Source organism: Hippopotamus amphibius, chromosome 3, assembly GCF_030028045.1.
Source record: "Hippopotamus amphibius kiboko isolate mHipAmp2 chromosome 3, mHipAmp2.hap2, whole genome shotgun sequence".
Taxonomy (NCBI): domain Eukaryota; kingdom Metazoa; phylum Chordata; class Mammalia; order Artiodactyla; family Hippopotamidae; genus Hippopotamus; species Hippopotamus amphibius.
In genome coordinates this window covers 159,740,215-159,766,050 of record NC_080188.1, presented here as the reverse complement: position 1 = coordinate 159,766,050, position 25,836 = coordinate 159,740,215, and the positions used below count along the sequence as shown (strand labels likewise).

Sequence of the window (25,836 nt, the reverse complement as noted above, 5' to 3'; positions counted from 1 at the left end):
AGTATAACATCCTTCAATGCTGTTGGCAGACTTGCTATTGTTTAGTTATTTGTGATTACATTTTTAAAATCTGTCCTTTGCTATGTTGTTTGCTGTGTGAGAGCCAGGACCGAATGGCACAATCCCCATCCTGTCTCTGGAAGGTAGTGTAGTTGGCACATAGACGGGCTTTAAAAAGATGACTTGCTGATAGGTTTGGATTTGGACTGGTACAGAGCACATAAGAACACATTTGACTGATGGTTTCAGGCATGGCTCAAGCTTTTTGTGATAAGACGTATACAGTGAAGCAGTCCAGCTGTCCTGTCCCAGCCCCCACTGCTATCTGTCTCCTGGTTCTGGCCCCAGTCATGCCAGCTCCCCCCACTCTAGCCCTGTCTCCCACACATTTGTCCTAGTGGCCTGGTGTTTGGAGACTCTTTCTTTGGGTCCACTCCCAGAGGCTCGGGGTGAGGTTCTTCTGAGAAGGTCAGGACTCTCTGCTCTGGGGCGGGCAGCTCTGGCCATCGGCCTGCTCTGGGCCAGTTGGGTATTCTTGGGTCTTATTCAGGGACCATTTATGGGTGTTTTTCTCCTCCTCTCGCCTCTAGCACTTCTCTATGCCACCATCTTTGGGAACGTGACGACCATTTTCCAACAGATGTATGCCAACACCAACAGGTATCATGAGATGCTCAACAGCGTCCGGGACTTCCTGAAGCTCTACCAGGTGCCCAAGGGACTGAGCGAGCGCGTCATGGATTATATCGTGTCCACCTGGTCCATGTCCAGAGGCATCGACACAGAGAAGGTAAGGAGGCCACTTGTCGCTCGTCTTTCCCAGGGAGACCTGAGGCTCACCTAGGGCAGTGCTGTTTACACCTGGCTGTGCATCTGAATTCATCGGGGTATAGTTTCGGAATCCCATTTCCTACCTCCAGAGATTTTGATTGCTTCCACATCAAACTTTCTCAAGGACCAGCAATTAAGAGCCATTACTTAAGAAACTGGAAAAGCAGGGTATGTCTCCTAGAGAAGAGATGGACTAGAAGTCTGTCTAGGGCAGGATTTCCCAGGCTGGTATGCTGATAGGAATCCGGGCCACCAAGGGTGAGATGATCAGTATTACTGATTTTCCTTTCACCTCAGGCCCCAAGACGGCACAGTATCGCTGCCAATCCGCTCTTTATTCACACTTTCAGTATTTTGTTCATCATGGATTTTTTTCATGAATTTGAATTTTTCCAAATATTGCGCTAAACTGTGGTTTATCTTGGTGACTGAGTTTGTAGCATCTCCTTATGTTCTGTTTCCAAGGCTGTTGCCTTAATGTAGTCTTGGCCCTGATGAGAATCCCATCATGTGGTCATTAAAAACAGATTCCCAGCCACCAGTTCAGATCTTTGGAGTCAGAATTTGGAGGGAAGGAATGGGGTGAGGTGGGGATTGGGAATCTGCATTTTAAATAAGTGTTCTATTTGTTAGACAAGTCCGGGAGATACCAACCAAAGGCTTGTTTATTAATAAGCAGCTAACTTGACCAGAGCATCTCTTAGGCTCCTTTCTAGGCATCAGTTTTCCCACCTTATAAAATGGAAATGGCAGTAAATCTCTGTCTTTCTCCAAGAGTTGCATTATTCCAGATGCATTTCAAGAAAAGGAAGAAAATTTGGTGGTATTGAAAAGAACAGAGACGATACGGTGGACTTTCTAGTAAACATTTATGAATGATCTCCTTTGTAGTATTTTCTATGAGCAAAGATGTAATCCTAGGTTAGTTTTTCTCTGCTTCTCAAGTCTTTTAATAGCACTTCTCCCTTTAATCACCATTCTCTAAGTACTCAGGGAATACTGATACCTTTCATTGTTAGAATGAGGCAAACAGAACGATGTCACAATTGCAAAAATACCTTTGTGACACCTTTAAAGCCAAATTCAGCTGCCTTGGGGATCAGCTCTCCATGCTCCTGGCCTTTCTCCATTGGAAGAGTCAGTTGAGAGTTGACAATTTAATTGGGGAAATTTAACTAAATTTAACTGATCCCAACTTAAAAGGAACAATACTTTGATTCTATTGAATATCGGCCATAATTACAACAATAACCAGCTACCATGTCTTGAAGGTGCATCAAGAGCAGATATTTACTGCACTTCTGCCCATGCCTGGCCCTGCATTCAAGCTTCACTTAGGCTTCGTGAGAGTCCAGGGAGGGAGTCGCTCTATTGAAGGGATGAGAACACGGCAGCCCAATTAATTTTATTAAATGTCCCTGGTCATAGAGTTAAACATGACAAAGTCAGGATTTGAACCTAGTTTTATCTGACTTCAAAGCTTGTGCTTTTCCTACTATTACTTTTGTTGTTGTTGTTTTTAATTTAAAACTTACTGGAGGGAAGAAGGACGAGTCCAGATGAAGTTGCCCTCATTTCTCAGACAGGCAGGGCATCGGTTGCGTGGGACTGCATCCCTGGCTTTGCTAACCGCTGGCCCCACTGCTGTTGTTTCTGCTCTGCCATCTCAACTAGGCCCCCGTAGGTTCTGTGGATGCCTGGCAGCTGATGGAGCAGAAAGGAACTTTGATCTCTCAGCCGTGGGGTTCCTTTTCTCAGGGGCCAGGATGCCTTTGTAAATCTGGTTGTGGGAGAGGAGCCCTTTCCTGCCCTCACTGCAGGGCTGGGCTGGATGACTGCCCATGGGAGACAGCACCCATCAGCTCTGGCCCTCCCTTCCCCTCCACACTATCTCCCTGCTGTCTTCCTGGGGGGCTTTGGGATTTGCCCCAAGCCCTGATCCAGATGGAAGAGGGAATATTGTAGCAACTCAGTGCAGAGCCCAGCCCGGCCTTGGGGTGGGGAGCACTCTTCCTTGGCAGGCAGCTGCTGGGGAGAAAGCCAGTCCCAAGGTTCTGTGCCCCTCCCTTGTTTCCCTCCGCTCCATTCCAGGTCAGAATGGTCAGTGATGACTGGGGATGTGTGGGTGCAGTGGAAGGGTGGGAGTGCTGAGCAACTCCATTGTTACCAATAATTAGCTGATGACCTTGAACACATCATTGGTCCCTCTGAGCCTCAGTTTCCTTCCTTGTCTGTGACACATGGAAACTATGACTTTTAAGACTAAGGCCAACCTCTAAGGCCCTTTCAGCTCTGATCTTCTCAATGTCAAAGCTTCCCTCAGGCTGACCTGCTGCTCTGCTGTGATGACAATGTCAGGAATGAGAGCTCCTGTGCGTTGAGCCCTGCCATGTGCTGGGCATCATACCCAGAACTTTCACACAGCAGCTCCTGGAATCCTCTGAAGAATTCTATACTCAAGTTAGAAGAGGAAGACTTGGGGAAAGAAGTATAGCTTCAAGTCCACATGACTAGTACATGTGGAAGCCAGGACTTGAATCCAGATCTGCCTGATCCTAAAGCCTGTTCTCACATCCATGCCTCATTCTGCCCCACCTCTTTCTCCCCCAGGATGCCCCATGAACCTCTGTGGGGACATCTCCTTGGGGCCTTCGAGGCCTCAGAGACGAGCAAGAATGATCTCTCCTCATACCAAGCAGAGGGGCAGGTGGCCCAGGAAGCCTAGGGGTTCTCGAGCTGACACCCTCCCTCAGAAAGAGGCATTCAGGAGCCCTCACCCCCGCCAGTGTGGGGCCAACAGAAGAATGATGAAGATGCTGGTAGCCATGAGAGTCTCTAATTTCTCCACTCCGGGTCCCCTTTCCTCCTCACATGTGCTTTCCCCGGCTCTGGGAACAGTGCCCATGAATAAAACATTGTCTGCACACCTCTGCCAGCAAAGCCCACCCCAAAGGAAAGGAAATATTTAGAAGTGAAATCACCTGGAGAACAAATCCTGGTTTCAAACAACTGAGCACAGTCTTGACATGACAAGCAAGTATTTCCCGCTCCCTGGCGTTCTGCTTGGAGAGAAGAGGATCCAAATTAAATCTGCATTTCTACAGGAGTCATGTTTTAATGAGCCTGAAGGAGGGAAGTACTTAGCACGCACTCTGCCCAAGCATTGGCAGTCTGAGTTTTCCTGGGCCAGACCTCCATCCCTGCTCCCAGGGCACAGGCTCGCTTCCTTGGCATCGTACAGCCCCAGAGCAAGAATGCAGAGGCACATAGAGGAAGGGATCTGCATCTATTGAGTCCCTTACTGGGGCCAGGCAGTGTCCTGAGGATGTGTACTGATAGATATAATTTCACTTAATCCTCATAAGGCGACATTAGCAGCGTGCTTTTTTACAGAAGAACCTAGAGTGTAGAGCAGTTAAGTCACTTGGAGAGGAAGGAACTGGGATTTCAACTATTTGTCCTCCTCTTTCCAGTGCAGAGCAAGGAGGAATGCAGAGGGGTGGGACTGGAGTGGAGTTGTCCTGGGCAAGGTGAGATGTGAGCCGGGTTTTGAAGGAGGCTGGGGGACTTCCACATTCGGAGGTGAGCACCAGATGTAGAGGCAAATGGCCTGTGCTGAGGCAGAGAAGCAGGGGTGGGGAAGTAACCCGCACCCCAAGGAAATGTCTTCATTTAACATGTTTGATTGTATGCCCCCAGCTTTGTTCACAGTCCAGGACAGGAGAAAGGATTATTTTAGGAACAGTCTTGATTTCTCTGGAAAAGGGCACTTGAAGGTGTCTTTTTGTGTTACTTCGTGCCTGCTACTTAAGGGTCTATGAATGCTTTCTTGCAAAAATTTAATCCAGAGGAATATTTCTCCCCCTAGGAAAGGCTGAGAAATTTTTATTTCTTTGGAAGATGAGACCCACATGGCCTCTTATAGTTCCCATTTCGCCTTGAGTTCCTAGATGCTGGGAGTCAAAGGACAAGCCCTTTGGGCAGCTTTATCATATAGGAAGTGATTTGTATCTAAACTGGGCTCTGGAGTCAGACTGCCTAGTTGGAGAGCCCACCTCTGCAGTTTCCCAGCTGTGCAACTTTGGGCAAGTTATTGATGTCCTCTGTACCTTAGTTTCCTCATCTGTAAAACGGTACCATAATAGCACTTACATCATAGGATTTATGTGAGGATGCAATTAGCTGGTGCATGTAACACTTGAAAATGTAACATCACAACACTCCTGACTTTCCCTCTGCTTTCTTTCCTTATTGTTCTCCTTAGCACTTACTGCTCAATTTTACTTATTTTGCTTTTTATTTGTCCCCTCCCACTAGATAGTAAGTCACACAAACGCAGGGGGTTTTGTTTGCTGCTATATCCTCAGAGCCTAGAAGGATTCATGGCATAAAATAAGGTGTTCAGTAGAAACGTATGAAATGAATGAATGACTCCAAAGTGCTTAGCAATGCCTGGCACATAGTGAGTGCTCAGTAAATATTACTTAATATCTCTCTTCAAATCACCTGCAGCTTCAGCCCATCAGCAGACCGTGTCAGCTGTATCTTCAGAATATATTCAGAATTTGATGACTTCTCACTGGCTCCCCTGCCAGCAGCCCCGTCCAAGTCCCCTCACTGCTCACCTGGATGCCTGCAGGAGTAAGCTAACTCGATTCCTGGCTCCACTCCTGCTGGCCTACAGCCAACCCTCTAACTCCACTCCAGAGCTGCAACGATCATCTTAAAACATAGAGGATCCCCTGTCACTCCCCTACTCGAAGTCCTCCAACATGTCCCCATTATGCTCAGAATCAAAATCGAGGTATTTTCATAATTTAAAAGTCTCCACATGCTCTCATGCTTGGCGTTCTCCCGAAACCTCGTCTCTCACGCCCACCTTTCCCCTCATTCACACTGGCTGTTGCTCAGGTCCCCTCACAGCCTTTGCTGTTCTGCTGGAATGTTCTTCTTTCAAAGGGCTCCCTCTGACACGTTATGTAGATGTCAGCTGAATTATCACCTCCTCAGAGAGACCTTCCCGGATTTCCTGTCTAAAGGGTCTCACATGCTCCCAGCCCCCTGACTCAAGCCCCTGTCCTGAGCATTTAGCATAGACTTTGGGGTCACTGTCTGTCTCTCCCACAAGAAGGTAAGTCTGCAAGGACAGGTCCTGTGGCTGTCTTGCCCACTGGTGCCTTGAAAAGTGTGGTCTAGTCTAGCGGGTGTTGTTTCTGCCCTGGGAAGCAGCGAGCTGGAGGCCACAGAGAGGATCCTGACACTTTTTCTCCCCATGCTTGGCCAGGTCCTGCAGATCTGCCCCAAGGACATGAGAGCTGACATCTGCGTGCACCTGAACCGCAAGGTGTTCAAGGAGCACCCGGCCTTCCGGCTGGCCAGCGACGGCTGCCTGCGGGCACTGGCCATGGAGTTCCAGACGGTGCACTGCGCCCCAGGGGACCTCATCTACCATGCGGGAGAGAGTGTCGACAGCCTCTGCTTTGTGGTCTCCGGCTCCCTGGAGGTGATCCAGGATGACGAGGTGGTGGCCATTCTAGGTAGGTGTTACCTTTGCTGGATGGAGACCTGCTGGTACCTGGGGTGGGCAGCTACCGCCTTCAACCAGAAATGGCTCCATGGGGCCGGACCAATGATTAGCATCCATACATCTATCCAACAAATATCTGAGTGCCCGTCTTGTGCCAGGCACTGTTTGAGGCACTTGGGATGTTTCAATGACAAAAATGGATTTTGTCCTCCAGGGGCTCTACTAGGGGAGGTGAACAAATAAGTAGACATTTGTATACAGTGGAAAGGACACCTAACCCAGGATTCAAATATTGGGGACAGCTTCCTGGAAGAAATGACATCTAAGTTGAAACTAAAAAATGAGTATGAGTTAACATGGTGAAGGGAAGGGACAAAGGAGTAGTCTAAAAAAAATAAAACATGTTTGAGATCAATGGAGAGAGAGAGAGGGAAAGCATGATTCATTTGTGCAACTGTTAAGTACTCAGTGTGGCTGGAACACGTAGAGCAAGGAGGGACATGGTGAGAGATGAGTCTGGGAAGGGAGATCTGAGCACTAGGCAGATCATGGAAGGTTCTGGAAGCCACACTAAGGGACTAGGATTTTATTTTGAGGAACCAGTGAAGGGTTTAAAGCAAGGGAGAGGCACAATCAGATTTGCACTCTAGAAAGATGACTGTAGTTGTAGAGTTAATTGAAGGGGGAAGGTGGGACAGGGACGTGAGGCTAGAGACCTGTTATCTAGGGGCAAGTTGGTGGGGCCCTGAACTAATATTTGTGGTGGGCAGAGGGAGAGAAGCAAATGGAGTTGGCATATTTTAAGAAGCAGAATCAACAGCAGCTGATGATGATGGATTGGCTGTGAGGGGAGAGGGAAGTCAACGAGGACTGCAAGATCTCTCCCTTGGAAACTCGGGAGGCTGGATGCCATGCACTGTAATAGGGAGCATGGGGGGAGGAGGAAGGACATGGGAGAACATGTGGGTATTTGGTATTTGAGCATCAGCGGCCTTTGAGGGATTCATCTGATTGCCTGAGGCAGCTGCAGAACAGCTCTTTAGTTGGGAGCATGTTTACCTCTCCGAGGGGGCAAGCCCTCATAGTAAGACCCATCATTTATGGTCACCTGTTCTGCACCAAGCATTTTGCATACAGATTCTCAGTTCATCTTTACAGTAATCCTGTGAAGTGGTTTTATTATCCCCGTTTTGTAGATGAGACAAGGACAGCTCAGAAAGCTTAGGGAACCTTCCCAAGGCTTATAGCTGATGAGGTCCATGGAGCCAGCATCCTGGAGTCCCTCTGACTCCAGAACCTCTGCTCTGATCCATTGAGCAATACTGCATTCCCAATGTTAGTATGTAGTTTGCTGGCCCATTCAGTTGCCAGACCTTGCTAGGCATTGTGGACTTTTCTTTTTTTTTTTTTTAATCTTTGGGTGTGCTTTCTTAGAAAACTGAGGCAGGGAGGGATTGTTACACTGAAGTTAGACTTGAGATTCAAACCAAGTATCAAGACACAGATAGTATTTTTTTTTTTAAAGCCTAAACTTTGTTTCTGCTTTTTTGGGAGCATATAATATGCAGCCTATTCTCTCCCTGGCCCTGAGCCAACTTGCCCTCTTGATTATATTCTACTCAGATTAGCCCAAGAATGCTTTGTATTCCTTCAGCTTCTGCTGGCAGCTGGTGGGAGGGAGACCAGGATAGAGATTCAGTGGGAGATAGAAGCTGAAACTCTTTGTTGAAATAAGTTTTGGATTCCTAGTATCCACTGAACTCTGCAGACAGGATTATTCTGTTGCTTGCCTTCCTCATCCACAGAAATGTGAGATTTGACTGTGTATAAGGAACAGCACACATTAAGGGTAAAGCCATTGCTTTCTACCTTTGATACTAATCAGTGTCCCCAATGAAGAGGACTCTCCTTTGATGATAACTCTCTGGACATTTGCCTGGCTGAGAAGGAGGGTAGCTAGTGACTGGTGGGGTCTCCTTTGAATTTGAATTTGAATTTGAATTTGAGTTGATCCTTTGGTGCAGGACATTTTTCACCACTCCCCTCACTGATAGCTCACCATATGCCTTTCCAAGGAGTCTAGCCTCAGACCAGTACCATCCCCTTACTTACTACGCTCAGGGCTTCTTGATCAACCCCTTCCCCCAGACTGCTGTACTATTAGGGGTTGGGTTTGGACACCTAGGTGTGGAGGTAGGAAGTGCTGCAGAGGGTGAGGAAGGCAAATGATTACTTCCCAGCCCTGTCTCACCTCCCCTCAGCCTGGGCTTCTTGTGGGGAAGCAGGCAGGACTTGGTTCTTTAATTTACTTGGTCAGTTGACTGCCTCTCCAAGTCCAGCCCTCTGCCTCGGGTCCTCCTGGGCATCCTGCTGGCTCCAGCTAGAAATGTAGATGGGGCCTCAGGAATAGCTCAGCAACTTCAGATTCAAAGCGGTTGTTGTCCTCAAGCTGTTCAGACTAGAAAAAGCAGGTACCCCAGGAGCCAGACTGGGTCCAAGCTTGACATCCTAAAGAATCTTTGACATTTCAAGAGGCTTTTATTCTATAAAAGGATGACACAATCCTTTGAGTGAATTTGACCTCTGGGCCAAGAGGTATAAGAGTCCAAGCTATTTTCTCCCTGGAAACTTCAGTTTGGAGTTTTGTTGTTTTCCTCTAATTAGAATTTTTTTTTTTTTTTTTGGCTGTGTTAGGTCTTCACTGCTTCATGCAGGCTCTCTCTAGTTGTGGTGAGCGGGGGCTACTCTTCGTAGCGGTGAGTGGGCTTCTCAGTGTAGTGGCTTCTCTTGTTGTGGAGCACGGGCTCTAGGTGCATGGGCTTCAGTAGTTGCGGCACGAAGGCTCAGTAGTTGTGGCTCATGGGCTCTAGAGCGCAGGCTCAGTAGTTGTGGCACACAGACTTTGTTGCTCCTCGGCATGTGGGATGTTCCCAGACCAGGGATTGAACCCATGTCCCCTGCATTGACAGGTGGGTTCTTAACCACTGTGCCACCAGGGAAGTGCCTAGAATATCTTTTGCTCAATGAACTGAAATCTGTTTGTTCTTGCGAAGGGGGTTCAAGCATCTAATAGATGTTAGAACTGGATCTTTATTGTCCTTTGATACCTTTCAGCTCAATCCAGCTGAAATTTATTGAGGCAACTATCATAGATGTGGGAATGCAGCCGTGGACCAAACATGAGCCCAGCCTTCCAGGAGCTGCTGCAGATAGAGGAGACTGACTTTATTAAAAAGGCACCAATCACACTGCTTGATAACTGTTACCATAGAGAATACAGGTGCTTCTACTGAGCAGCTACTGTGTACCCAGTACTCCAATGAGAATAGCCAGGGAATCCTTAGTTACCAGACAGCAGGAGGCTTTTGGAAAAAGCCCAGAACTCATCCATCTCATTCCTTTGGTCTCTAGCCTCTTGTTAGCAGTTCACTCATTTACATTCTGCTAATTTGTTTCCTCCTCCTAGTTCTAATATTCCACCCCCATTCTCTGTTTAATTTTAGCACAGACTCCAAGAATGAAGAAAAGGGTCAGGACTCATAACTGAGTATGTTTAGTATGTGTTAAAAATAAAACCCTTTCTAATAAAAGTTTTCTAGAAGAGTGTTTTTCGAACTTTCTTGACTGCAACATGATGTATATTGTATTGTGAACTAAAAAACACGTGTACACACACACAATTATACGTAAAACTCAGTACTTACTCTTGGTGCACGAAATGCAGCCTCATATTTCCTACTAGATTCTACTCACTTTCATTTTAAAAGAAACTGACTGTCATAACCCACTAAATTGCTTACTTGACCTGCTCTCAGCCCACAGTTTAGAAACATGGTCCCGCAAACATATACAATATCTGTCACCTGAGGGCAGAGAATATATTAGATGATCTCTTGTGTTCTCCTTTCCCTCTGAGGTTCTCTGCCTGATTTTTGAGACGATACCCTCCTAATTTCCTTTTGGAATTCTCTTAGAAATCACTTCATGGCTTCTCCAATTTGGTTTCTTGGCTCTTAGAAATAAATTCAAGCCTTTAGCCTGTGCATTTTATTCATTAGATTGTTTTAAAGTGATCCTCTTTTAGTTTATTGTACATATTTTAATCACGGGTCGTCTCGTGTCTTTTTGTTTTGTTTTGGTTCATCGTATTGGGCAAGACAGACATCTTGGCTGCCAGGATACACTGAGTAGTGGAAAGAGCCCGGGACCTGGAATTGGAGATTTAACTGTAGCCCTGGTTCTGTACTGACTACCTGCAGGAGTAGCCACTAACTGGTTAAGTCTCCAAGGCCTCCCATGGTTCTGCTAAGACCGTCACACTGCATCAATTGCATGTTTACTCATCTGTCGCCTATGAGCTGAGATCCTTTGGTTTCATATCTCTGGCATGGCCCAGCACATGGAAGGCACTGGGGGCTGTTTGCCGAAGTGAGCTGAATTGAATTGAAAGGCAGGCAGAGGCTGGGCTGTGAAGGGCCCCATGGTCCAGAATAAGGATCTGGACTTTATCTTGGGGGGATGAGGGGCGCAGAGAGGCTTTTAAACATGGGAGTGGCATGAAGACTTGGGTTCCACAAATACAGAGGCATGGAGGCTAACCAGGAGGTTAGAAATCATGAGGGCCTGAGTGAGGTGGTAGAAGGGAGAAGGGGAAGAAGAGCCAGAGAGATCAGGGAGGGAGAACCTCCAGGAAATGGGAGGTGAAGAGAGAGAATAGTTTCCAGCAGCAATTGGACAGGCCTTAGAGTCAGAGGAGGAGAGGGAGGAAGGATGATGGGCTTATTCTGATGAATTTGCAGTGTCTTTTTGGAGTAGATCTAGACATGGCTCTCAACTAGAGGAAATACTTCTGGACTTGTGGGCAGGCCAGAGTCTGCCCAAGGAAGGGGAGTGGCCAAGGGGAAGGTTGATGGACAGGCCTTGGCTCATGCAACACTGATAGTCTGAGATAACTTTCTCCTTGCAATTCTGTCATTATTGAACTAGGATTGACATGTACATTCTTCTTAAATGTACACGTAAAGCTGTAAATGCTTACTCACAGGTGAAATCTTTTTTTTTATTTTTAAACAGTCCCTGCTCACAGTTCCTCATTTAGAAGGCATTCTTATTTATCTTTGTTCATAGTTAACAAAGTTAATTCTTTGGGTCCATTGACCTTGGTTGGACATTAATGTAACCCCTACTTATTTAGCAACTATCACAGCCTAACATGGTGTTAGTTTCTTTGGGGTGGGTGGGAGCGTAGAGAAAAATCCTTGTCTTGGATGAATGTTCTATCCCATTTGGGGAGAGAAATGCATGATTAGTGACAAATAACATAGGTACTTCTTTCTCTAGACTACCTGGAGTGAACAGGGAAACATTTATGGAAGAGCTAGAAGTTGAACTGGGCTTATTTAGAAGGACCCTCACAAGCCTCTAGAGTCATTGGAGGTAGGAACATGTGTGGCATCTTCAGGGATGAGTGTGAGTAGAGCAGATGGAGTAGACCTCCTACGTGGGCCAGTGGTTCTCAGCTCGAGTGAGCAGAAGACTCAGCTGAAAAGCTTGTTCACCGTGCAGGTTCCCAGACCCGCCCCTACAGCTGCTGACTCTGTGGCTCTAGGCTGGCGCCTTGGCTCCTGCATTGTTAACAAGCCCCCCTTCCGTGAGGTGATTCCACTGCATGTGATTAGAGGACCGTACTTGAGAGACATTGCTGTAGGCAGTCACTACTCGATATTCTTTCTTTTTGCAATGGGCTGAAGAAATGAACACGCACAAGATGGTAAGGCAGGGAAGCACCAGATAGGGGACCTTTTATTACAGTAGCCTAAACTATAGGAAATTGCCAATTTTTCAGCTGTTTCTGAACTGCCAAAATGATAGTATAAACTTACTCATGATGTATGTACGAGGAGATGAGGCCCTAGCCTAGGGTGGTGGCTCTGTGAAGATGGAGTCAGAATTTGGACACGTGAGGTAGGGTCTTCTAGGTGGAAAGGATGGTGCCAGGGAGGCCTGGGGATGGAGGGTGTAGGGTAATCTGTAACCGCAAGACCAGCGCTTGTGCTGGAGCTGAGAGCCCTGAGGGGCAGCAGTGGGACATGGGTTGGAGAGGCAGATCCTAGCTAGCCTGTTGATGTTTCTAAATGTGAGCCTGAGGAACTAGGCAGGGGGAAACTACCAAGGGTGGTGAGTAAAGCATGACACTGTTAGAGCTGTGATTTGCAAAAATTAAGAATTTGACTTAGAGATAAGGAGGCCGTTTGGTGACTGTGGCTTTATAACAGGGATGGAAGATGTTAGGGTGTGGGCAGGAGAAACTGAGAAGTAGGGCTGCCGAATAAAACATGGATATCCAGTTAAATTTGAATTTCATATGAGCAAAGAATGATTTTTAGCTGAAGTATTTCCGAAATAGTAAATGGGGCATGTGTATGCTAAAATGTACCCAGTTATCTGAAGTTTGGAGTTCACTGAGTGTCCTGTATTTGCTGAATCTGGCATGGGAGCGACAGGTGCCTGAGGCATTCTGGGAGGAGAATCTGAAAGGTTGTATACAACAGGATGTGGGGGGCAGACATGGGGAGGTGAGAGAGGACTGACTCCAGGTGGGTGGGAAGATGGAGGTACCGACAACGGAACAAGACCATCAGAAGGAAGGGGTGGTGAGAGAGCCGATGAGCTTGATTTTGACTTGTTGGTGTTTAAAGGCCAGTGGGATATCCAAGTGGGGCATTCAACAGCTACTCAGGCGAGTCTGGAATTGGGAAAGAGAAGCCAAGCCTTGAGACAGAGACTTAGGATTCAGAGGAAGGAATAGGAAACTGGGGAGAAAAAATAAGTGCAGAGAGAATATATGAATGTTTTTCTGAATGACCAAGTATTTCAGAGCATTTTAGAAGAAATGGGAGTGTAGTCATTCAGAATGCTCAAAAAGGAATTTTAAATGATATTAGAAATTCTTATGATAAGTAAAGTAAGTAAAATACAATTTTTAAATGTAATATGATCTCAGCTATGTGCAGATTAACATTCATAGGTAAAAGCCCACAAGCATCTTCACCACCATGTTACAGTCGATGACTTTGGTTTTGAGGTGCCAGGAGATTTTCATTTTCCTTTTTTTTATATTTGTCTGTCTTTCAAGTCTTCTTTGAAAGAGCATATGTTACTTTCAAAATCAGCAATTTTTTTTTTTTTTAGAAATTTAAAGTAGATCTTGAGAAAGCATCATTCCAAGTTTCCCATATCCTTTTGCTTATTGGGATACAATTTGAAAGAATGACATTTTATTTTTCAAAAAGAAGTCTTGACAGTATTTCTTTTTTTATTTCCTGATCCAACCAGAAAAAAATGACATTTACTTGAGTAGGTACTCCCAACCCCTCCTTCAGACAGTTCTTGATAAAGAGGATGGCTAGACAATGAAGATAAGATGGATTCTCTAACAAAGGTTTAAAAAACAGCAACAACTTTGTGTAAATCCTCATTATGTTAGAGGCAGAGAAGCTAAATCCTTTAGAGATGTTTCCCAAGATTCTTATGAGGGATTGAGGAGAGACCACCCCACTTCCTGCACTGCTATCTTCTGTGATGCAGTCCTCCACATTCCCCTGGGGACTTACTGAAGAGCCCGGGTGAACATTATTGCCGTGAACCGTATAATAATGTTTCTTGCTTGTGCTCAGCACAAGGGGAGGAAGTTATGTTTAAGTGTCTCTCTAAACACTTTAACCAGTATTAATATTCATATAGCTGTTCCATCAACCAAAGCAATTATATTAAATCCACACTCCTAGCAAGGAGCTATAGCATGAATAATCTAGAACTTCAGAAATGCAAAAACATTTGTATCATGCATTGAGAGTGGATGGGAATGCAGACCATGTTCTTTTTCCTAATTCTGATTTTGCTTAAGCAATTTAAAAGATAGGTGTGTAGTCCCTGAAGACACTGATAGTTAGGAGAGTTAATAGAGCTTTCTAAAGGTAATTCTCATAACTTTACAGCCCAGACAGAGGGGATTGATTAAATCAAAAATTATGGTAAATCAAGGCAGTTGTTATGATGATGATATAAGAAGTTTTATTGGAATGCAAAATGTTTCAAATATAATGTTAAGTGGTAGAAAAAGCAGAATATATAACTATGCAGTAACTTTAACTACATATAAATGAATGAGTGGAAGAAAGATGGAAAGTATACCAAAATGTTAACTGAAGCTTTCTGCATGGTAGTTTTAAGAGCCAATATTTTCTATTTTTCAATATATTTCAATTATTTTCTACATTGCACACATATCCTTTTATAATCAAAAGGGGAAAAATCAAGTCAATTTTGAATTCTTGTCTGTAGCGATCTTGGAAAAGTATCACCTGCTTTCAGTGGAAGATTTGTGATCTGTTTACTTAGTGGAGAGACATTCAGCTAATTTAATTTTATCTAATTGCAGTTGTGGAGAGCAGAAGGAGAATTGTCATGAAGTTTCCAAACCATTGCTTTAATGTAACCGTTTAAGGGGGGGGGGTCTCCCTTCAGATAGGGATGCCAACATTGCTTGCTCAAACTCAGTATCCCGCCTCCACGAGGAAAGCTGATGACCCATATTTGGCTGAAATTTTAATTCCTTTAAGAAGAGCATTTGTATTATAGGGTAATTTCTCACATCCATCATTTCTATTTCTTCTTTTTAAATATGTCCATAAATTTTTAGCTCAGCATTAAGCTGGATCACAGTGAATTACGGGCATGTTTCTGAACAGGTCAGCAAATTCCTTCTGGAGTCGGGCCGACCATGTAGCCACCTGAGGATACCCAGGTTCTTGCACTCAGACTGGACACTAGTCCTGTCCTCAACGTTATCCATCCTAAGGCATTCTCAGTCTTTCAAATCCTGGCCCACTGTACATTACTCCATTCAGACCCATCTTTTCATTGATGTATTGATTTGTTCATTCCACAAACATGCCAGGTATAGTGCTGGAGCTTGAAGATATAACACTGAACTGAACAGACACACCTGGTATAGAGCTAACAGTCTCACCAGGGAAAAAGACAAGTGAATATGCAGTTTCACTTATATAATAGAGTGCCAAGAGATGTAATAAGAGTAAGAACAGGACGCTATGGGAGGTTATAAGACAGGCATCTAATTCAGCCCAGCCAGGAGAAGTCAAGTAAGGCTTCCTGACAGAGGTGGTATCTGAGCTGACACTTCCATGATGAACTGAGTTCCACCAGGTACAGCGGTGGTGGGGGGAGGGGGCTGAGGATAGAGGTTTAGAGAAAGAATGTTTCCTGGCAGAGGGGCAACATCTGCAGAGACTTTAAAGGAGAAGAGTGACAGAATTGCACTTGTGTTTAGAAAGGTCATCCTGGCTGTGGTGAAGAGAGTGGATAGCAGGCAGGGAGACCAGTGAGGAGGATGCTGAGATGAGAGTGGCCTAAACTGACTTAATGGGATGGAGAAAAGTAGATAGATCCAAGAGATATTTGATAAGTAAAATGATCAGAGCTTGGTCATTTATTGAATATGGAGACAAGCAAGTGGGTGGAGTCTGCAATGACTTGGACAACCTTCACAGGGAGGGGAAACACTGGAGGATGGGCAGATTTCCATGGGAGCAGGACCAGTTCCAGTTTTGGATCTGTGAATTTGAGCTGAGTTCAAGTGTCCAGTGGGAGATTCTGGACTCAGAAGAGAGATCAAAGCTCAAAGTATAAACCTGGGGATCATCGTGATCCAGGTGGCAATTGAAGCCAGGGGAGAGGCTGAGAAAATGCGAGGAGAGAGGGGAAGGTAAGAAGAACAAGGTCTAGAGCAGAGCCCTGAGGAATATCAGTTAATGTGGAACATGTGTAGGAGCTCGAGATGGGCCACCAGCAGAGGGGGAGAGACCAGGAGAATGGGACGTCACAGAAGCCAAGGAGGGGCAGAAAAGGGCATTTTCAAATGCTACAGAACCACGTTTCAGGGACTAGAAGATGCCGTGGATGAGAAGACACACCAATATTCTATGGCCCACTAAGAAACAACGCTGCCAGTTAAACTGGGACCTATCATTGATTGTAAAACATGTACTGATTTCAGAGATAAAAAATGCTAAACAACTTAAGTAAATCTTAGAATCAAAGAGCTTTAATATGTTGAGGATTGAAAAATATCTTTTAAGCTGTTATAGGAAAGAGTTTTTATTGACTACTGTGAGAATAGTGTTGAGTGTAGGGTCAGAAGCAAGATTAGAGGAGCCTGAGAAATGAAGAGAGGTGGGTGTCGGTTTGGGGTGCTTCATAATTTGCATAGATCTCTCCCAGAGTTCTGAACTGAGAGAGAGAAAATGAGTAAGATGGGTACCGGTCAAAATATCACCTTTTAGTTTTTGATAAAGCTAATATTGGAGAATATGCATTATATCTGCATCCAAGAAGGCTTCCCAGTATGAAGCTCCAAGATTAGACTCACCCTTGTGTTGCTGACCAGCACAAGCCTACCCCCGTGGGGGTCTGCCCTGCGGCAGGAGGCACAGAGAGAACAAGGTCCTGGCAGGCAGATCCTGAGAAGAAAGCAGAGGCTGGCCTGCACATGTGTAGGGTCTCCTTCCAAACTCATCCATCAGATGAGGGCACGAGAGAGGCCAGGAGGGTGGTGCACCTGGAGCTGCCTTCTGGGCAGGAGACATCAGGAATAGGGACGAATCATTCCACCTCAACAGTCAGAGCATGGAGACAGTGTAAATAACACCCCCAAGAAATTGAGCTCTGAAAGAAAGGAGACCATAGCCCAAACCAGCTTTTCCCCCTGCTGTTTGGAGGGATTATCCATCTCTTTCAGGTATCTGAATCCTCTTGCCTCACCACAGAAGGCTAGCGCCACTCTTTTTCTCTATGAAATCTCTGTAGTTCTGCCTAGACTAACCTCCCGCATATCTTGGTATTACATTTTTGTTTGTTTTAACTTCATTGTTACACACATGTAAGTTTTGTCTCCTTACATGTAAGTCCCTTCAACATGTAGATGATGTCCTATGGTTTTGTTCTGTATCTCTTAAAGTCTGGAACACTGCCTGATCTGTAATAGGTGGGGCCAGAGTGCTGAACTGGATTGAACTGTGTGCAAAAGCATGGTGAGCTGTAACCCCGCCTTTGGGAACCCCCAATCTAATAGCTGCCTGGTAGAGTCAGGGGCAATTCACATAGGACCTGGCATGTGATGTTACAGGTTCTTGTGTGGGTTTCATTAACTAGATATGTGGTTGAACCACACCGGTGTCCCATCCCTAACACAGAAATTGTTTGCAGAAGAGCAGAACAATTGCTCTCCTTTGTACCAACTTCAAAAGAAAACGAATGTTTCTTGAACATCTCTGAGCTCTCCTACAAAATCTAACATGAGACTAAACCTTTCTAGAAGGAGACGCCCCTCTGAGAAGTGGGGTGAACTGCATGCCTGTCGCTGGAGCTACGGTCTCCTGAGCATCTCCGGTCCCTGCTTTCTTTGTCAACAAAAGAAATCCAATAACGCATGTTGGCTCAGCACCTGACACCGCAGCACAATCCGATAAGATCTGGCACTTAAAGCTAAGGCTTTATTCCTAGTAGTAGATCTTCATGGCTTGGATGGGAAGGCAGATGGATGAGATTTCCACCATATCTGTCTGTCTTTGATGTACATTCTTATGTCTCTAAACTGCAGCACATGAAGCAGAGGTCACAGACTGCCAGCAGCATTTATTTATTTATTTCACTAAGAACGAGAAGAAAGGTTTTGTGGTTTCACTATGGATAAGAGGAGGCAAAATTTACAAAGTATCAGAACTCTGCTTCTCTACTCTCCTCCATGGTCTCAGATAATGCAAGGGAAACTGCCATAAATGCATGTGGGAGAGTTAAGTATTCCAAAATTAGCTTGAAAGCCTGGACTTTAGCACCTTTGGGGTGAGGTACATAGTGAATGCCTGAAGTAGGGTCCCTGGCCAGTTCCTGGCCTGATGCACTGGGACTCCTCAGCAGATCCTGGCCCCTGGTCCACCGTCAGGGCTGGTCTGGGAGGTGGTTGGGTACCGCCAAGGTGTTTAGCTCAAGTCGCTGGAGCTTTTGCTCTGAACGTGCTGTCAGAGTTTCCATCATCATGTTACTGTCCAATCCTTCAGATGTGTGGAAGCCCATGCATTTTCCTGGAGCAGGTTGAGAAAGCGGGTGTGTATACACCTCCCTCCATAGAGCCCAACACACTGTACTGCCCCACTGGACCGTGGACTCCTGAAATGGCTAGGATGTGGGTTCAGCTGCTTCAACAAAAACCCGAAATAATAGAAGCTTATACAAAACGGAAACCTGTTTTTCTCTCATGGAGCTGGCTGTCCAGGTGTGGAGGCCTGGAATGGCAACTTCATGGTGTCAGACACCCAGCCTCCTCCTAGCCTGCTGCTTCATCCCAGCTAGGTTGTCACCTTGGCCTCCTGGTCCAGGAGGGCCCGTGCCTTGTTCCAGCCAGGAGGAAGCGGGGAGAGGGGAAGGGCAGGGCGTGACCCTAGAGGTGGCACCCATCCCTCTGCATCCCTCCCCTTAACCAGAGCTAGGACAAATGGCCACACTTAGTTGCGGTGCAGTCTTTGTTCTGGTCATCTTTGTGCCCAGCTTAAAGTCATGGATTCCCTTTCCATAACAGGAGAGAACTGGTTCTAGGGTACATGTGTACTCCTAGGCCATGGCGCTTTAAGGTCAAAGCTGTCCCTGATTTATCCTCTTTCCCATCACCTACCTTGGTGCCTGCCCAAGGTAGAGTTCCCTAAATGTTGACTGAAGAGGAGGCTGCTGGAGGGAGGGGACGCAGAGGACAGCTCACTGGGAGCAGTGGGTAGCCTCTCCTAGTGCGGAGGCTGCCCAGCCATGTGGGGAAGGCCTGTGGGCCTGGGGCAATCGTTTAAATCTCTCTGGAAGTCACTCCCTTGTCTCTAAAATGGGGCCGATGATCCCTGTGGGATTTGCGTCACAGGGCTGTTATAGAGGACTCTTCTTTCATTGTGGCTACTATTTTTTGAGCACCTACTGTGCTCCAAGCACAGTGCTAAGTACTTTTTTCATATTATTTCACGTAAGCCTCACGACAGCCCTATGAGGCGGGTATTACTGCCCACATTTTCTGAGTACGTTGAGACTGGGAGAGGTTTAGTAAGATGCCTAGTGCCTTTGGTTTATTTATGCATTCAGCAACCATTGATCGCCTGCTGTGTGCCAGAGACACGGCTGGGGAAGCAGCAGTGACAGGGATGAGGAGTGTTTGCGGAGTCAGGGACACATGTAGTGGGGAGCTGCTCTGGTCAAGGGATCAGGGAGGAGGTGTGGGTGTATTCCGAAGCATGAGGAGGAGTTATCCAGACCCAGGAGCAGGGTGGAGTGTCCTAGGCTGTGCTGGGAAGGCCCAGAGGTGGGAGCCGGCCCTGGAGGGAGTCTAAGAACCCAGTGTGACTGGAGGTGGAGAGCAAGAGAGAGGTGCTGGCAGGAGCCACTCCCGTCTCCAACAGGGTGGACCTGAGCGTGGAGCCAGCTTGTCTGGCCCTGAAGCCTGCGTTGAGAGAGTGGATGATAAAGTCCTTGGAAAACATGCTGGGGGAGGTACCAGGCAGGAGGAGACTGGCAACTTCTCTTTGTGTCTTAGACATGATTTTGAGGACTAAGGAGAGGACCTGTGTTTCACGTGCCTGGTGTATATCCTGAATCCAGGAGGTCTGAGAACTATCTGTGTCTTCATCCTCGTCCTCCTGGTCTATCCAGTTCCGTGGGTGTGCACAGTCTGCTCAGGGCTTGCCTGGAGGGGTTAATCCAGCTTCTTTGTTATGTCCCATAAGCAGAATTACCGCAAGGGCCAGGAGAGAGAACAGCTCTCCAGCAGAGCCTCTCTCGACTATGCCAGGACCTCAGCAGCCGCATTTCACCCTCCTGATGCAGCAGGTGACAAGGCCCCTCTAATCTTGAAATGGCTTGAGAGCAAAGGACTTCCTGATGTGCCGGAGAGAAGAATAAAGGCACTCGGGTGGGCTGAGGGCCTGGCCCTCACCACACTCTGTATTCCTGGCACCTCTTTCAGCACCCCGGGAGGAGTCCCCAGCAACGTTGGTGTCACATGCTCACTGTAGAGTCTGGAAGGTGCTTAGATGAGTCTGCTGGAAGGTGCTTAGATGAGTCTGCAGCTGAATAAGAATACCAGGCGCTTTCCTCAAAGGATTACAAAATATAGTGTCCACACTCATCCCTATAGGCAAGTGAAGGAGCAGATAATCTGAAACATTGGGTAACCCCAGAGGCTTCTGAATGGCTTTCAGTGCTGCTAGAGAGCCATATCCTGTACCTCAGGGCCTTTGCACATGCCATTCCCTGTCCCTGGAATCATCTCTGTGCCATGTCTTTATGCTGGTCCGTTGGAATTCATCTTTTAGGTCTCAGCTCAGACACCACATCTTCCTGGAAGCCTTCCCTTACTCCTTGAGCTTGAGCTGGATACCCCTCCTGCACTCTCCCCATCACAGCCCCTAACGTGTTAGAATCACCCGAGTCTTTCTCCCACACCACCACATCTGTCATCCTGCTGCTATACCTCAGTGCCCAGAACAGTGCCTGCCAAGAGTTACATGAATGACTGAATGAGTTCTTTCTCATTGGTGTGGGCATAGAAATGGCTGATGCTTTTAACAGCATATGATGACTTTAACTGCAGAATTGTTGTTCTGCTTAGTACAGGATATCACTGTGAGCGGTCCTTGTACGAGGACATAATGGGGATGGTGAAGAGAAGCAGCTGGAAATTTCCTTTTTGCTCTGACTCCTCTTGCCCGCCAAGCTCCCTGAGAGCCAGTTGCTGAATAAACGGGGCTTTTTCTGGAGGGTTCTAAACTACGTTGTCTGTTTCTGCAGCTCTCTAACATTTGGTAGGCTGTTGGATCTCCTCAGGTCCCTGAGGCCCAGCACCTCTTGAGTTGTTCCTGATCACCCCCTCTTAACCCTCCCAACCCCCAACTCCCATATTCCAGTGGCTAGTCCAGCCTCTGCCCTTCATGACATCAAATTGTCTTCAGGGTCTCGGTTTCCTCCTGTGCCAGGCTCCTTGCAGAGATCTCCCCTCCCTCTCCCGGTGCCACCTGAACCCTGTGTCCCAACTCCCACCTCTGTTTTGTGACTGTTCCTCAGCCCCATATTTGTACCCCAGAGAGGTTAAGTCCACGGCACACATGGAGGCGCAGTAAAGAAAGCTACGTATAATTGGGGGTGGGAGGGGAGGAGGATTAATTATCGCAGGGATGTTTGCTTGGAGTTTTAATAAGATTGCCTTTCCTTTACTCCCCCCTCCCTTTTTTTTTCCTTTTTCTTTTCCCTCAGCTCAGAACATCTACTTAGAATGTCTTTTAGAATCTTGGAAACGTAGGTTTTAACATTCTGCAGCCAGCGCCTCAGTGTAATAAATAAATCAATAAACTGATTGCCTCAAGAAGTTTGATTGCCGAGTGTATTGAGGTACCTTTTGTTCTTTGGTGAACAATCATTTCACACTAGGGAACAAAAGATGAATGTGGGTGTAGAGCTTGTCCTAGTCTCTGACTCGTAACCCTGACCTGGGAAGTCATTATTCCAGCGATGTGTGTAACTTACAAGCAGCCTGCCAAATGCTCTGCGTCTTTCCCTTTGACAGTTTTCCCAAGTTATGTGTGTCATAAATACATTTCTCATTTGCCATAATAGTCTTGGGTTTGTTTTGAATCTGACAGTTCTTCCGACACCACATTCGTAAATCTCAGTAACAGATCATTTATACCAAAAAGGATGCCTTGACAGGAAAAAAGATTGTATGACTTTCTATTTGTGTTGAAAATCAGATGCAAGGTATGACAACACTGAGACTTCCTAGACCCTGCAGATTAATCATGATTATCTTACCATGAAATAGTTTTTATGGTAGGAGCTAGTCTCCATTTATTGTTTCTGTCAAAACCTTTGAGAAGACTCTTCACAATGGGAATATTGTCATTTCTAAAGATGCGCTGATTTATTTCCTGGCGTGTTTTAACCACAGTATAGTTGCCCTTTGTTGTCTGCAATAGATAGGCCCCTGAAGAGTTGTTTATAAACTGAATTTTTACAGATAAAATCACATGTGAAATACACACAAGGGATGATTACTTTACTTTATGATTTCTTTTATAATTAGAAAGACTACTCCTAATTCGAGAAGTATAATGTTCACATATTGGGTTTTGTTTAAATGAAGTAATATTTTTTCTGATTATAAAATATTACACTTTAACTGAGTAAAAGCATAAACAAGGAAAATCTCAATTTGTAAGTCCACTTCCCCGTCCCCAGATAACACAGTTAATATTTTGATGTATTTCCATTTAGCCTTTTTTTATGTCCATTTTTAAAAAATTTTATTTATTTATTATTTTTTGGGGGGTACACCAAGTTCAATCATCTGTCTTTATACACATATCCCCGTATTCCCTCCCTTCCTTGACTCCCCCCCGCCTCGAGTCCCCCCCACCCTCCCCATCCCAGTCCTCTAAGGCATCTTCCATCCTCGAGTTGGACTCCCTTTGTTATACAATGACTTCCCACTGACTATGTATTTTACAGTTGGTAGTATATACATGTCTGTGCTACTCTCTCGCTTCGTCTCAGCTTCCCCTTCACCCCCCACCCCCTCCCAAACCTCGAGTTCTCCAGTCCATTCTCTGTATCTGCATCCTTGTTCTTGTCACTGAGTTCATCAGTACCATTTTTAGATTCCGTATATGTGAGTTAGCATACAATATTTGTCTTTCTCTTTCTGACTTACTTCACTCTGTATGATAGACTGTAGTTCTATCCACCTCATTACATATAGCTGCATCTCATCCCTTTTTATAGCTGAGTAATATTCCATTGTATATATATGCCACATCTTCTGTATCCATTCATTTGTTGATGGGCATTTAGGTTGCTTCCATGTCCTGGCTATTGTAAATAATGCTGCAATAAACAGTATGGTACAAGTTTCTTTTGGGATGATGGTTTTCTTTGGGTATATGCCCAGTAGTGGGATTATTGGATCATATGGTAGTTCTATTTGTAGTTTTTGAAGGAACCTCCAAATTGTTTTCCATAGTGGCTGTACCAACTTACATTCCCACCAACAGTGCAGGAGAGTTCCCTTTTCTCCACACCCTCTCCAACATTTGTTGTTTCCAGATTTTGTGATGGTGGCCATTCTGATCAGTGTGAGGTGATACCTCGCTGTGGCTTTGACTTGCATTTCTCTGATGATGAGTGATGTTGAGCATCTTTTCATGTGTTTGTTGGCCATCTGTATGTCTTCTTTGGAGAAGTGTCTATTTAGGTCTTCTGCCCATTTGTGGATTGGGTTATTTGCTCTTTTGGTATTAAGCTTCATGAGCTGCTTGTATATTTTGGAGGTTAATCCTTTGTCCGTTGTTTCAATAGGCAATTATTTTTTCCCATTCTGAGGGTTTCCTTTTAGTCTTGTTTATGGTTCCTTTCACTGTGCAAAAGCTTTTAAGTTTCATGAGGTCCCATTTGTTTATTTTTATGTCCATTTTTATGACATGGGAACATAGTGACTGTATTGCTGACTGACCCACATTTCCCCAATTCGCGTCTTCAGCAGTTTCCCCTCATATTTGTTTTTCCTATAGCTTTTTAAATTGAAGTATAGTTGTTATACAATATTATATGTTAGAGGTATACAGTATAGTGATTCACAATTTTTAAAGGTTCTTTTCCTTTTATAGTTATTATAAAATATTGGCTGTATTCCCCAGGTTGTACAGTATGTCCTTGTAGCTTAGCTTATACCTAATAGTTTGTACCTCTTCCTCCTCTACCCCTATATTTCCCCTCCCACTTCCCCCTCCCCACACTGGTGACCGTTAGTTTGCTCTCTGTACCTGTGAGTCTGCTTCTTTTTTGTTTTATTCACTAATTTGTTGTATTTTTTTAGACTCGACATCATACAGCATTCGTTTTTCTGTGACTTATTTCACTTAGCATGATACCCTCCAAGTCCATCCACATTGCTGCAAATGGCAACATTTTGTCCTTTTTTATGGCTGAGTAGTATTCCATTGTGTGTGTGTGTGTGTGTGTGTGTGTGTATACACACATGCAACACATCTTCTCTATCCATTCATCTGCTAACAGACACTTAAGTTGCTTAAATGAAGTAATCGTAATAAGAATTAGGCAAGATTACCAATGGTCTACTCTCAATAGTTCTGGCTTAGTTATGCTACATTGGGTCCCAATGGAAGACTGCAGGACTTGTAAATTCTGCGTTTTCTCATTGACGGGCAAAATGCTCCCTCAGGAGAACCTGCCCATTAGAGCCACCCCTTGCTCTTTCTGGTCTCGTTATTTCAGGGAAGGAAGTGGGGTGCCAGCTCAGAGCTGAGATGATTTTCAATGTTCTGCTGGAATATCAGGTAAACCATTAAGTAGTTCCTCATGGACCTCTCAGCCTAGAGTTCCATGATTCTGTGTCCTCTGGTTATCTATTTTTGCTTAACAAACCTCTCTGAAATTCAGTGGCTTAAGAAATTGTTTCTCATGGTTCTGTGGGTTGTTTGGCTCAGTTGGCTGGTTCTCCCTTGAACTTGCTGTGTGTGGTTGCAGTCCAGCATTGGCTGAGGTTGCAGTCATCCGAAGGCTCGACTGGACAGCAAACATGGCTTGCTTACGTGACTGGCAGAGCCTGGCTGTCAGCTGAGAAGTCAGCCTGGCTGTCTCCCAGAGCACTTCTACGTGACCTCTTACGTGGTTTGTTCTTCTCAAAACATGGGTTGGGTCCAAGAGGGAACATCCTGAGGGTAAGTGTTCCAAGAGACCCAGGCAGAAGCTATAAGGCTTCTTATGACCCTGCCAGAAAATCCTGGAACATCACTTCTGCTACATTCTATTGGTGAAGGGAAGGGACTAAAGTGAGTTCAGATTCGAGGAAAGGGAATTGGGCTTCACCTCTTGATGTAAGTTGTAGTATATGGATAGGGTGGTCCAGTTTTTGACTGTCTACCATACTGCATGTCAGAAGAAGAGCATTCTCTAGGCGAATAGGATTACATAATTATGAACGGCTGAGAGGCATTGCAGAGCCGTGCAGAGGGGCCATAGCATGCTCCGTATGTATGAACGAATTGGCCAGCCTTGTTGGTGAGGACTCCATGCTAGGGAGCACACACTGAGTGAACCTCTCTCCATGGAAGCCGGGTGGTATCCCACAGAGAGAAGCCTTCCCATCAGCAGGAGGTTAGCCCATTCATATTCCAAATGGCTGAAAAACACCTGGTAAGGGAATTTAAATAGCACAGTTTTAAAGGCATATTTGCCTAAAAGCGACCCCAAGCACGTATCCTACTCATATTGAATCAGTGAAACGATCTTCATAAATTAGAACGGCACATTATTTCACAAACAGAGAACTGTGAAGTAATGTGTCCAGTACACTTGCT

At 45.6% G+C, this 25,836-nt stretch overlaps 1 protein-coding gene across 2 annotated transcripts in view; it reads left to right on the top strand.

Moving 5' to 3' along the window:
- KCNH1 (potassium voltage-gated channel subfamily H member 1) overlaps positions 1 to 25,836 on the top strand; it is a 411,257-nt gene that overhangs the window by 292,664 nt on the left and 92,757 nt on the right. For both annotated transcript variants that reach the window (XM_057728018.1, XM_057728017.1), the window contains exons 8-9: positions 591 to 790; positions 6,116 to 6,368. In XM_057728018.1, coding sequence (XP_057584001.1) covers positions 591 to 790; positions 6,116 to 6,368 — 453 coding nt within the window. The remainder of the gene's footprint in view (positions 1 to 590; positions 791 to 6,115; positions 6,369 to 25,836) is intronic.